Source organism: Anolis sagrei, chromosome 6, assembly GCF_037176765.1.
Source record: "Anolis sagrei isolate rAnoSag1 chromosome 6, rAnoSag1.mat, whole genome shotgun sequence".
Taxonomy (NCBI): Eukaryota; Metazoa; Chordata; class Lepidosauria; order Squamata; family Dactyloidae; genus Anolis; species Anolis sagrei.
Window position 1 is genome coordinate 45,077,241 of NC_090026.1, and position 12,540 is coordinate 45,089,780.

Sequence of the window (12,540 nt, forward strand, 5' to 3'; positions counted from 1 at the left end):
ACATTTAGATAGCATCATTTCCTTAAAAATCCAGTTAATATTTCAACAATTGTAAATTTGATCTGATCTGAAACTTGCTTGTGTTATATTTTGGACACGTTGTAGGTGCTAGACAACTGGCACCATCCTTGGTCAATTTCAGCAACATGCAGTCTTTGGAGAACTAGGTTGCTGCTTTCTCCACTCCCTAACCTACACACATGCACAGAATATGGCCATGAATGGGAATATGTACATTTGTTTTGAGCAATGTGAGGATGTTTTTAAATCTGTTTGCAATTCCGATGACCTTTATACTCTCTGAAAACTAAAATACAGAGGGGTAGGGATCTATCACCATGCAGATGTTGTTGATCCCCAGCTCCCAGCATCTGGCTTGGCTAATGGCTAGAGATGATGGTCACTGTAGGGCCACAATATATCTAAGGCAGTAGTTCTCAACCTGGGGTCCCCAGATGTTTTTGGCCCACAACTCCCAGAAATCCTAACAGCTGGTAAACTAGCTGGGATTTCTGGGAGTTGTAGGCCAAAAACATCTGGGGACCCCAGGTTGAGAACCACTGATCTAAGGACTCAAGTTTCCCATCATAGCTGAAGAGATATCTCTGAACTTCCCAATGCTAGAGAAAAAGACAGGGAAAGATTAGACTTGTTTGAAGCTTCTTGTTGGATGGTCTGAGCTTTGACTAGTGCCTTAGTCATACAACATTGGTATACAACATCCTGAAGCATTCAACAGTTCATTGCAAAAGATGCTTAGATCTTCCACATTGTCCACCATAGACCAGATTTCTCCCATCCTGCAATAAATGTTACTCAGGCTTCACAGACCACCTGTGGACACTATAGCAAGTTGAGCTACACTGAGTACAGTATAAAGGTACTGTCAGCATAATTCTACTACTGCTTCCCTTTCATTAGCCCCACATCTCAATGCTTCACAGTGACCCCCTCACCCCCCACATTGGTCATTCATTGGGTGGAAGAAAGTGGTGTGGTGTAGAGAAACATTCAGTGATGCTCTCATAGCACACACATACAACAATGATGTAATCTGCTGAGACAGGGCCCCTCAGTGGTCTTAGTAAACAATGTTGCAATGGGATATTGACAGATGCTTCTCTGATCTCTCTCCCTCTACTAACCACTGAATAGCCATACGGGTCTCTTGCAATAAAATAATGAATCTTGAATTGACTTTGGCCACTGCAAAGAGAAGAAAATGCCAACCTCCACAAAATCACACATACAAAGAGGACATACACAAGTGTAATTTGGACTTATGCTTGCAATATCACAAACAAGATGCTGACCTACATACATCTGATTCTCTATATAATAAATAGAAATGTATGTTAATATCCTGGGGCAGAAAGGGAACATTTTACATCTGTAAAAAAACGACCACAGCAGGAAGAATTTTGTCTCATGTATACATACAGTTTCCATCTGTGTTGTCATCTGTGTAAGAAAAAACACAAGTGTATGAATCTGAAACGGATATGAAAGAAGAAGAATCAAGCCAGATCCCTTAATATTTTGCATAGATGAGGATGGCTAATGATTTGATCGTGTGGCCAGTTTGATTCCAGCACCACTCAAAAATTCTTTGGGGGAACAATTGTAAAGTAATCAGCCTTCCAGATTTGTGGATTTGATTATTAACTGATGGGGCTCTTCCGCGCAGCTCTATATGCCAGAATGTCAAGGCAGGAAATCCCACATTATCTGAGTGTGGACTCAGATAACCCAGTTCAAAGCAGATATTGTGGGATTTTCTGCCTTGATATTCTAGGGGCCCTTCCACACAATCCTACATCTGCTTTGAACTGGGTTATCTGAGTCCACACTCAGACAATGTGGGATTTTCTGCCTTGATATTCTGGGATATAGGGCTGTGTGGAAGGGCCCTTGGAGTCTCTAGGTCTTCCAGTGCAATTCTATCATCAATTGTCACCAGCATGCTGTAGGACCCAAAGACTCTTAGGGCCCTTCCATAAAGCCCTATATCCCAGAATTTAAAGGCAGAAAATCCTACAATATCTGCTTTGAACTGGGTTATCTGAGTCCACACTCAGACAATGTGGAATTTTATGCCTTGATATTCTGGGATATAGTTCTGTGTGGAAGGGCCCTCAGATAGAACAACTCTCCAGCAGTAGTTGATCTCATGCTGGAGAACCTAGATATTGCTGTTGGTTTTCACTCTTGGAGTGGTTCTGTCCTCTGCCTCTAATCCCAGTGAATGTGGAAGGCTGACTATATATTGTACACCGTGAAAGAAAATGCCACTTTGGTGTTGCATTATTTAGCCTAGGCAATGCTTACAAACTTCCAGAAGTGTCCAAGACAGACACTTCTGCAGAACCCAGAAAGCATGGAAGTTATACTTATCTATTATAACAGATAATTATAATTATTGATTTGCAGTGTCTGATAGTCCCAGGAAAGTTCCCTTTCTGTCCTTCTCTCACTCACCTTGGGGAATAGTGTCAGGTTTCCAATTTTTGGAAAAGTTCCTTTTTTGGGCTATAGCTTCCTGAATCCCCCAATCAGTATGACCACTGGCTTTACAGCATGACGTCACTGGTTTGAACAAGAAGCTGGCATACACAGAGAGAGCAGTGCAATGAACCTACTATTTGGCAAGGAAGAGAGTAGGCACAAAGGCCATAGTATCAAAAAGGTGTGGATGCAGACTAGATTGCAGGATGGGGTGTCTGTGTAGGAACTATATCAGCTTCATAGCAATGGGTCTGATTTTTCCTGAATATACCTTTTACAAGGTCTGCAGACTCTCCAAGATCAAAGATAATTATAACTGTTTTATGTGAATCTTCCTTTAATATGTGATTGTCTGGCTAACTGGAAACGATTTCCTAATTTATGAATGACTATGTACTTATGTACTACTCATATTGTGTTCTGTCGCTGCTCAGTAAACTGATTGTCTATACTGGTTACTATATGAAAGGAGAATTTTCCAGTCTTCTCTGTTTTCTCCTTCCCTGGAATTGGTAACTGATGGATGCAATGTCAGAGGGGTGATGAATCCACTCCAAGTTTAACTCCAAACCTTATAGGAGTGACTCAAAATGTCGAACTCAATCCCTAAATTAGGTTCAGTACTTTGGATATCTCTGACTCTAAGTCAAAGAGACACAACTGACATCAGTATCCTCAGCTGCTGCCGCCTTGATATCTGATCATATGCTCAGCTCAGATAAGGTTTCTCGCAGCACTTCACGGGATGCCTGGCTATTAGGTAAGTATCTACATGCATGCCGTTTTTCTTGGTAAAATACTCAACTGTATATACCCATATTGGTTTCAAAAATAGCTTGTAGCTCTCAGATATCCCACCCCATCTGCTGTACACCTTAAATAAAATGGTTTCCACAGATTTGCTTTTCCTGGAATATTGGAAGGGCTCTGGACACACAGGATCTCCTCAAACAGCAAAATAGATCTGTGAGAGTGAAGAAGAACAAATTAAGACTGGTTTCAATATACTGCTTGGTGTCCACCTGCTAAAAGGTATACATGATCAAACAACTGCCCAAGGTATTCCTTTTAAGAGTATCAGGGATTATCGTAAGTAGAAGCCGATAATAATAGAATCTGAAGAGTTGGAAAGTGTTGTGACATTTCCTAAGAGGAAGCCAGAACAGGTAGCTTTTGTTCATGCTTTCTTTGCATCTGATTGCCACAAGTAGTGTCGTCATTTTCACACCAGACAACTATAGTTTGATATTGCATTTTAACATTCAAAGTGATCTTGATGAGGCCCTAAAACATTCTGGCTGAAAATTCTAACTACTTCTCCAAATTATAAATCCCAAGATTCTATTGGACAAGAGTATATCTGTTAAAGCGGTGTCAAAATGCTTTAATTGTGTAGTTTGAAAGAGACTTGGGAACAAATCTCTATGAACATATGATATTAATGGGCCTTTTCTCCATTGCTTGAGTGCTCTAGCTGGAGGTCGGCTGTGACCAGCAGTGCTGTAGAATTTGAAGAGGAACAAATGGAGGGCAAAAGAGAGAAGCGTGCCAAGAGGAAGGCGTGTCAAGCCAACCCCGACTGGGACCACCTTCCACCTGGAAATAGATGCCCTCACTGCGGGAGAACATGCGGGTCAAGAATAAGGCTCCACAGCCACCTATATACCCACCGCAAGGACATTGCTCTTGGAGGACAATCTTACTCAGACAACGAGGGATCACCTAAGTATGCTTTCAATACAACTGGAGTAGGAACCTTTGGCCCTATACATTTTGAACTTCAGGTCCAAGAAGCTCCAGCCAGGTTAGCAATGGTAAAGAATGAAAGGAAGAGAAGTCCCAAACACCTGGGGCCCCCAAATGGTTCCCACTCTTAGCAGATGGGTTACCCTTGATGAAGTAATCCAACTCATTTAACATGCCATGAACTAGAAGCATGGTCCTGCAAAACATACTCTAGAGCAGTGGTTCTCAACCTGTGAGTCCCCAGGTGTTTTGGCCTACAATTCCTAGAAATCCCAGCCAGTTTACCAGCTGTTAAGATTTCTCAGAGTTGAAGGCCAAAACATCCGGGGACCCACAGGTTGAAAACCACTGATCTAGAGCAAATACAGAAAATATCTGTGATGAATACAAAACCGTAAACAACACATCATCCTGCAATTGTTCTTAGTAAAGTGTTCCCATGGAATTAAATTCCCATCTAATGGATTTTGTACCTGAAAGTTGAAATCCGGGTAGCACTACACTTCAACGTATCTATAATTTGAACCAGGGATGAGGAATATGTGGCCCTCCAAGCAATTCTTGGATTTCAACTCTCAGCATCCATGACGTTTGTTGGCTCAGAGGTGCAGCGCAACAAGATATGGAGGGCCACAAATTGCCCTGCCTTTTCGGAAACCCTAACATTTGCTTTCCAGCAAAAAGATACAAACCATAAACACAGGCTTTAATCTTCCTTTCCAACACACTATGGGTGTCAAACCCATTTTCACAGAGGGTCACATCAGCCTTATGGAGTCTTCAAAGAGCTGTTTGTAGAAACTTAACTATGTTGCCCTGGCATTATAAGCCTCGCAGGCCACATTAAATGATATAGTGGGCCAGATTTGGCCCGTGGGCCTTGCATATTACATGTGTGAGCTAGACTCTGCTGGGGGCTAATCTATGTTACAGTAATGTGCTAATAGCCAACATGGAGGAAACACTACTGATCACCCAAAAGGCCTGGGATGGACATTCCTGGGTTCCTGATGCAGAGTTTTGATACTCTCCTGTCTCCCCATCACATTGTTTAATGTTCACTACAGCAGAAGACGTGCACAGGGAAAATGTCTCTAAGATCCAAAAACATCCTAGCTGTGACTTCTCTTTTGCCTTAACATATCCAAATTGTAAATTGTGCTCTTTCCAAAGCTGGAGAAAAAACAATTTAAGAAACTATTTTAAATGCCAAAGTCCAGCCTGTACCATCCCTGGTCAAAGCTATGCATCATTACTTCTCCTACCCCACCCCGATCAAGGACCAGAATACATGCAGAGTTTTGCTTTCATTTTGGAATTAAAGATTAAGGTTTAAAGCAGAACAAGATTTAGATCACAACATTTTTTTCCCCAAAAGAAATAATTTTTGGCATGAGAAATACACATATTGCCATTAAGTCCCCCATACTTTTAATCCTCTTGAAGAACTATCTCAGTTTCTTTACTAAACATATCTTAGCGTCTCTCTATAAAAATAGAAAATTCTATCTTGAATGGCATCACTTTTGGCAAGTTCTATGGTCAAGTGGACATGATGAGGTGTCCACTTTATTCTTTCTTTATTCAAAAAGCAGCCATTTGTGTGTAGTATGTGGATGAACTGAATCACAGCCAAGGCATAAGGGGAAAGGTTTTGATTCCTTTGCTGATCCTATCCAGATCTGACTGACACACATCTGCTTATCATTTAGTTGTCCACCCATAAATTCCCATTTACTGAAACTCATCTGACTTCTGGGCCATATCTACCCTGTATATAAGAAACATTATTCCACTATAACATTATATACGATGATACTTGAACATCAATGGATTTTGGTATCAATGAGGTTGGGGGTTCCAAGGGCCCACTGTACTGTACCTCCAAGTCCTGGACATTTCTTGTCCTGCCATAGCATCTGAATAAAAGGGATTGTGCTGCTAGATATCTGAGAAACACCAGGAAGCTGGGTTCATTGTGGCATTGTTGAACATTAACAGGAATCTAATTAGGAATGAGGTGGGGATGTTTTTCAACCAAGTATTTTCCAGTTAATAAATCAGGCAAAAGCAGGCAGAAACAAAACGATGGCTCATTAAAACAGTTGAAAGATTCTGATTCATGTTTGCTCAGTCCAAACACAGCCCTGGTAAGACACCCCTCCCTCCCCAAATTCCCATGTATCCCCTTCCCTTGTTTTTCACCATACTGGTGAAGTAACTGGTGCTGAAGTTCTCTAGTAGGGAGCAAAGACAATGGGGCCTGTTGCTGCTCGCACTGGGCCTGGTGGCGTTCGGAAAAGCGCTGGTCCAAAGATGGGAGCTTGGAAGAGGGTCGTGGCAGCTGGTCGAAGTGTCAGTGGGCTGGGGAGAGCACACATGGTAGCGGGGGTAAGGGGGCTTGGCAGGAATCGTGCGGCCAAGGTCTTCGTAAGGTGCTTCTGGAGGGCCAGTTTGGACTGTGAAGGGTGAGAGAAAAGGAGGGAAGCAGGGAGAAGAAAGACAGAAATGGTGAGGGAGATGTCATACAAGCTAATTCATTGCAAAAAAAAATAAAAATAGGTAGGGAACACAGAGGTCTGTGGCTTTAATTTTCCACTAATTCATTGAAGGTATGGATAATTTGGCATGTCCATAACTCAAACCTTATGTCTCAGGCCCCTTCTACACTGTCATATAAAATCCAGATTATGTGCTCTGAACTGGAATATTTGGCAGTGCAGACTCATCTAATCCAGTTCAAGCAGATAATGTGGATTATCTGCTTTGATAATCTGAATTATATGGCAGTGCAGAAGGGGCCTCAGTCCCAGATCACACTCCTCTTTTCAAATGGCCTGGCCTGGACCAGTCAAGCCCTGGAATCATGATTTTATAACAAAAGCAAGAATGTTCCTGATTTTGGTTCACTGATGCTATGCTGAGCAACAGCTAAGACTATTCGTAATATATCCGAGTAAGGCTTAAATACTTTAAAAGCATCAGATTCCATCTGATCTTGGAAGCTAAGTAGGGTTAGTGCTGGTTAGTATTTGGACAGGAGACTGCTGGAGGAGGGGACTGGCAAAACGACCTCCGAGTATCTCCTACCCAAGGACACTTAATGACATTTGTAGGGTCACCATATGCTGGCAGACAATTTGAAGACACACACACACAATGTATTTGAGATTGCAGAAGAGAATCTAGGCTCCCAAGAATAAACCACCAACTATGGGAATTCTCTCCTGCCACCCACTCTCTTTGCTTCCCCTCTGTACAATATTTCCAGTATTGTCTTGAACTGTTGGTGATAAATACCTTGAGAATACTCACTGCCAGGGCCGTATTCTTCTGCATTTTGCTATAGGGACTGTATTTGGGCTTGGGAGGCTTTCCTGCAAGCCTATCCTTGTGCCGCCTGCTGCTCATGTGCTGTGGGTAGAGAATCAAAACTTGTAAGAGTTACTAATTAAATTGTAGACCAAGGAATTTCCCCTGAAAAGGCCAACTAGTTCAAGGGTTAGCAGATGATCAACAGAGATCTATGTAGAACTGTCCTGAGTTGCCCTCCAAAAACAGACTTTAGGCAATGCTGGAAGTAAAAGAAAAATGCTTTACTTCAGCATACACAAAGGATAAGCAAATGCAATTGAAAAGTGCAAAAGAATACAAGGAAGTCTTAATCCAGACACAAATTAAAGTCTCTTACAAAGTCCCAAAAGAAACACCAGTCTTCCATCAGACAGCAGGCAATGAACTAAGTTCTTAGCAGCAGACACAAAGCAGATTCCATTGGATTGAAAACATCAGTATCAGGGTCGTTTTTCCCAGTGAAAGCTGACTGCTCTTGAATTCCCCATGCAGGAGTGCTAGGGCGTCTCCCACTAGCTCAGTGTTTTTAGCAGCTATCCTAGCTGAACACTGTCTGTGCTCTTTTCGTCTCTCTAGGAATGTGAAAGTTCAAACCCTCATCATCTGATTCTTCTTCTCTCTCCAATTCCTGAGCACTTCCCTGCTCCGAAGATGAGGAATCCCTAACAAGAACCACTAGTAAGATGGAGAAACCTTCCTGCCACTTACCTGATTGAGCTGGGTTTCTGAGTTGACATAGATCTCGCACACCTGACATTGGAAGGCCTTGTTTTGGATGCCAAGGCTGCCTTTGCTGCCAATCCGTTTGGGCTTGTGCCCCACACGAGAGAGGACCTTTCCCCTACTTCGCCTTGGCAAAATGGCCTGACCTTCCAACATTGATTTGTGCTTTGCTCCTGGGAAACAAAGAACAGGAAAGTTACAGAAGAAGTGAAACTTACTAAGCAAGAGTAGTTCTGGAACAAGGAATATGGCATGCCCAAAGGCAAGGTGAAGCTAGAATGTCCAGAATCTACATAAGACCTCTTCCAGCTGTTGCTTGAGTTCAAATGCTAATCCTGTTTAAATACTTCCTTGTGCAGTCTCTACAGTCATCTACAGTTGGCCTTCCACATTTATGGGCTTGACTTGTGCCAATTTGATTATTCATGAATTTGATTTAAAAATGTTCTCTCTAGGGATTTATAGGTCTTCCAGTGTGGTTCTATGTTCAATTTCTGTTGGAAGCTGACCACAGAGTCCCAGTGGAGGATCTAGAGATTCCTAAAGAGAACACCTCTCTATGAATTTCTAAGTCACTTAGTATGATTCTGTGGTCAGCGTTTGGCAGAAGTTGACCATAGATTAGTACTAGAAGACCTAGAGATTTATAGAACCTAATAGTGTTCTTTTATTTGCAATTTTTCAGTCTTGTGGAGGTTTTGTGCCTCTAAGCCCAGCAAAGGTAGAGGGTAACTCTAGATAGCCTTGCTTTAGAAGTGGCTACTGATCAAACCCCCTGCTGAATGAAACCCAAGAGCCCCTCTGATTCTGTCTTGGCAGAAGACCCATAACAACAGACGGTGTAGGACATCAGTGCGCTTCCTCTATCTCTCTGCTGCTGAAACTGAAAAAACCACATGGCATTTATATGTTCTTTATTTGCTCCAAGCCTATTTCAACATTTGCAACACAAATGTGTGTGTGTTGATTTTAAAAACAGCTGTAGTCCCCCCCCCCCCCAAACACCAAAGATAGCTGCCCTATGTCTCAGATTTGTTTTTCAGACACTTTCTTTTAAAAACATGGGAACTGATTATTTGCATTTTTTCTTTTTTTTTAATTTGGCCCATCTTTTCCATGTTTGGTTTATTTACATGTATTGAATTGCTCTCTCTGAGGTTTCAAACCACCCATGGTTACATTCCCAGTGCATTATCGCTCCGGCCCCCTGTGCTAAAATGGAATAGTGTTATCAAGAAAGGTAAAGCCAAATCTGAAATGAATCAGGTTTTATTTATATTTTACTATCCTTATTATTGCAATTACTTGCTGTGCTTAAAAACAGAAGACATAAAAAACGACAGCCTAAAAATTAAGAGTTCAAGCAAAGCAGTCTGCCATTTATTATTTTTCAGATATGAAAGTTTGTTTTAGAATTTAGAAGCTACTCTTCTAGCATAATACTTTTACTTGGATTAACTAAAAAGCCACAAACAGTAACCTAGTTTTCCAGGTCGTCAGTTTTTTTTTATCAGAACAGACACTATTACAAAACAGAGTAATAAAGGGGTGGGAGATAGATATTACTAAATATGATGAAAACTCAATAATATAGAGATGCAATGGAGATGTTACAGAGACAAGTTACATGAGGTTGCTGCAAAAGATCCTTTGGTGCTCAATCTACAAGGATAGTGAAGTATTTCCTCTGCTTTAAAATATAAGAAGCTGATATTTCTGTCTGTGTAGAATTCGGAAACCAAGATGTTAGGGCAGTGGTTCCCAACCTGTTGTCTGCAAGAACTAAAATATGGTCCCCAGCCTCAACATTACTACACCGTTGCGACGAGAGCAACTGGTCTCGCAAAACTCTTTTATAGTGCTGAGGAAACGGGGATGTCGGGAGGGGAGAGGCTGACTACCCACAAAAAGCTCAACAACAAGCCTCCTGCTGCTGTTTCTCCTCCTCCATCCTCTCCTTGAGCAGAGCAATTCTATGTGGTGCCTGAAAGTGGGGGCGTCTTGGTATCTTCAATTTTAGGCCTGTTCCTGGGGTTACTTGGGGTGCTTATTCAGAAAACTGCATTGAATAGACCACATCAGCTCTAGATTATTAAATATAGTTTTCTGTGGGCAAGCAGATGGGGACTACTGGATGGCATATGTTCTGTATCAGAAACTAGAGTTGATGTGGTCTAGCCATTGCAATTTTCTGAATCAGCACCCCAAAGAACCAAACAGAATCTCACGTTGACAAAAAACTGATTCATAACCCTTTTGGTATTAATGTTGGAGAGTTGTCTCTGGTCAAGTGGTCCCTGGTCAAATAAAGGTTGGGAACCACTGCATGATTTTTGAAAATATGTAATAAGAAGGCTTGAGTCAGATGCTAAGGGAGTAACTTTCATCTTTTATTCTGATGTTCTAAAAAGATTGAACATACACTGTCCCAGATCAGCATTTTTCCCAGATGAAAATAACCCCAAGTAGTAAACAGTACACATTTTTTACCAAACATAGCAATTTTGGAATCACACTCCTTCCAAAACATTAAAAAATAGGCCAGAAGTAATACATATAACATCACTTCTAAGTTGTAAAAAAACCCACATGGCTGTGTGTTTCACTGGAGGAAGAAATTGGCAGCCACACTTGCACAGTTGTCCACTCTAGTCTACCAGACTCAGATATCATGCTGAATTTTTGCCAGCCTCCAATATCATGGCAAATGGATGGCGGTGAGGCAAGATGTTATACCTTCAGGCTATGTACAGATGAATATTTATGTAGAACAAGAGGAGTCACTTCCTTTTTATTGCTATTCTGGCACAACCTCTGATTTAATATCCATAACTGGATAAATCCATGTGGTGGGAGAAAGTAGGTCAACATGGACTTCATTCCATGGGCTCTAAAACATACACATATTTAATATAGGAGCGCTGGCCAAACATCTGTGGTCTAGCTGGAACCTTTCCAGGTTTCAGCTTTGTTCCCACCTCTGCTATCATAAAAAGGTTTTTCTCTTTTCCTTTCACCACTTTCTAAAATCTTTACTCGGTTACCATCACTAATTACTTCTGGAACATCCCATTATTCAGTGGCATAGTTGCATGTTTTACCTTCAGTTTTTCTTTCCCCTTGAATTGAAGACGGGAATCTTATGAGCACATGTAACATGCCCAGCAAGCAAATATGCAAGAGTGATATTGAAGGAATTCTCATGAGAATTTTTTTATTCTAACTACATTATTATTCTTGTTTAGGAAACAGTATACCCTTCCTTCAGACAAAGCAAAAGAGAAATACAATAACTATAGCTCAGTTTTAAGTTACATTCAGACACATATAAAAGACAAAAAACCCCTAATGCACCTGGCTATTGGTCCCTATTCCACACTCAATATAACTGACTGGACAAACAAAATGAATTTCAACAAGGACAAATGTAAGATACTACACTTAGGCAGAAAAAATAAAATGCAAAGATACAGAAAGGATGATGCCTGGCTCAACAACAGTCCATGTGAAAAATATCTTGGAATCTTCATGGAAACAAGTTGAACATGAGCCAACAGTGTGATGCAGTAGCTAGAGAAGTCAATGGGATTTTGGGCTCCATCAAAAGGAGAATAGTGTCTAGATCGATGGAAGTCATAGTGCCTCCCTATTCTGATTTGGTCAGACCTCACCTGGAATACTGTGTACAATTCTGGGCACCACAGTTTAAAAAGAATATTGGCAAGCTGGAAGATGTCCAGAAGAAGGTAACTAAAATGATCAAAGGTCTGGAGACCATGTACTATGAGGAGTGCCTTAAAGAACTGGGTATGTTTAGCCTGCAGAAGAGAAGGTTGAGAAGAGACATGATAGCCATGTATAAATATGTGAAAAGATGTCATAAGGAAGTGGGAGCAGGCTACCCTGGAAACTAGGACTCAGAGCAATGGGTTCAAATTACAGGAAAGGAGATTCCACCTGAACATTAGGAAGAGCTTCCTGATTGTAAGAGCTATTCAGCAGTGGAACTCTCTGTCTCAGAGAATGATGGAAGCTCCTTCCTTGGAGGCTTTTAAACAGAGGCTGGGTAGCCACCTGTTAGGGTGCTTTGATTGTGCTTTCCTTTCATGGAAGCGGGTTGGACTAGATGGCCCATGTGGTTTCTTTCAACTCCATTATTCTATGATCTAGTGTGCAATGTCCAAAGGGGTGTGTGGAAAATCTGGACATTGT

General features: G+C 41.4%; 1 protein-coding gene across 5 annotated transcripts in view; it reads right to left on the minus strand.

Moving 5' to 3' along the window:
- Positions 1-2,027: 2,027 nt before the first annotated feature.
- Positions 2,028-12,540, minus strand: part of ZNF385C (zinc finger protein 385C) — a 202,130-nt gene continuing 191,617 nt past the window's right edge. For 4 of the 5 annotated variants that reach the window (XM_060781152.2, XM_060781153.2, XM_060781155.2 and 1 more), the window contains 3 exons: positions 8,314-8,501; positions 7,552-7,665; positions 2,028-6,710 (listed from right to left, as the gene is read on the minus strand). In XM_060781152.2, coding sequence (XP_060637135.2) covers positions 6,489-6,710; positions 7,552-7,665; positions 8,314-8,501 — 524 coding nt within the window. In that variant the 3' untranslated portion in view covers positions 2,028-6,488. The remainder of the gene's footprint in view (positions 6,711-7,551; positions 7,666-8,313; positions 8,502-12,540) is intronic. The other variant, XM_060781154.2, reaches the window with a different exon arrangement.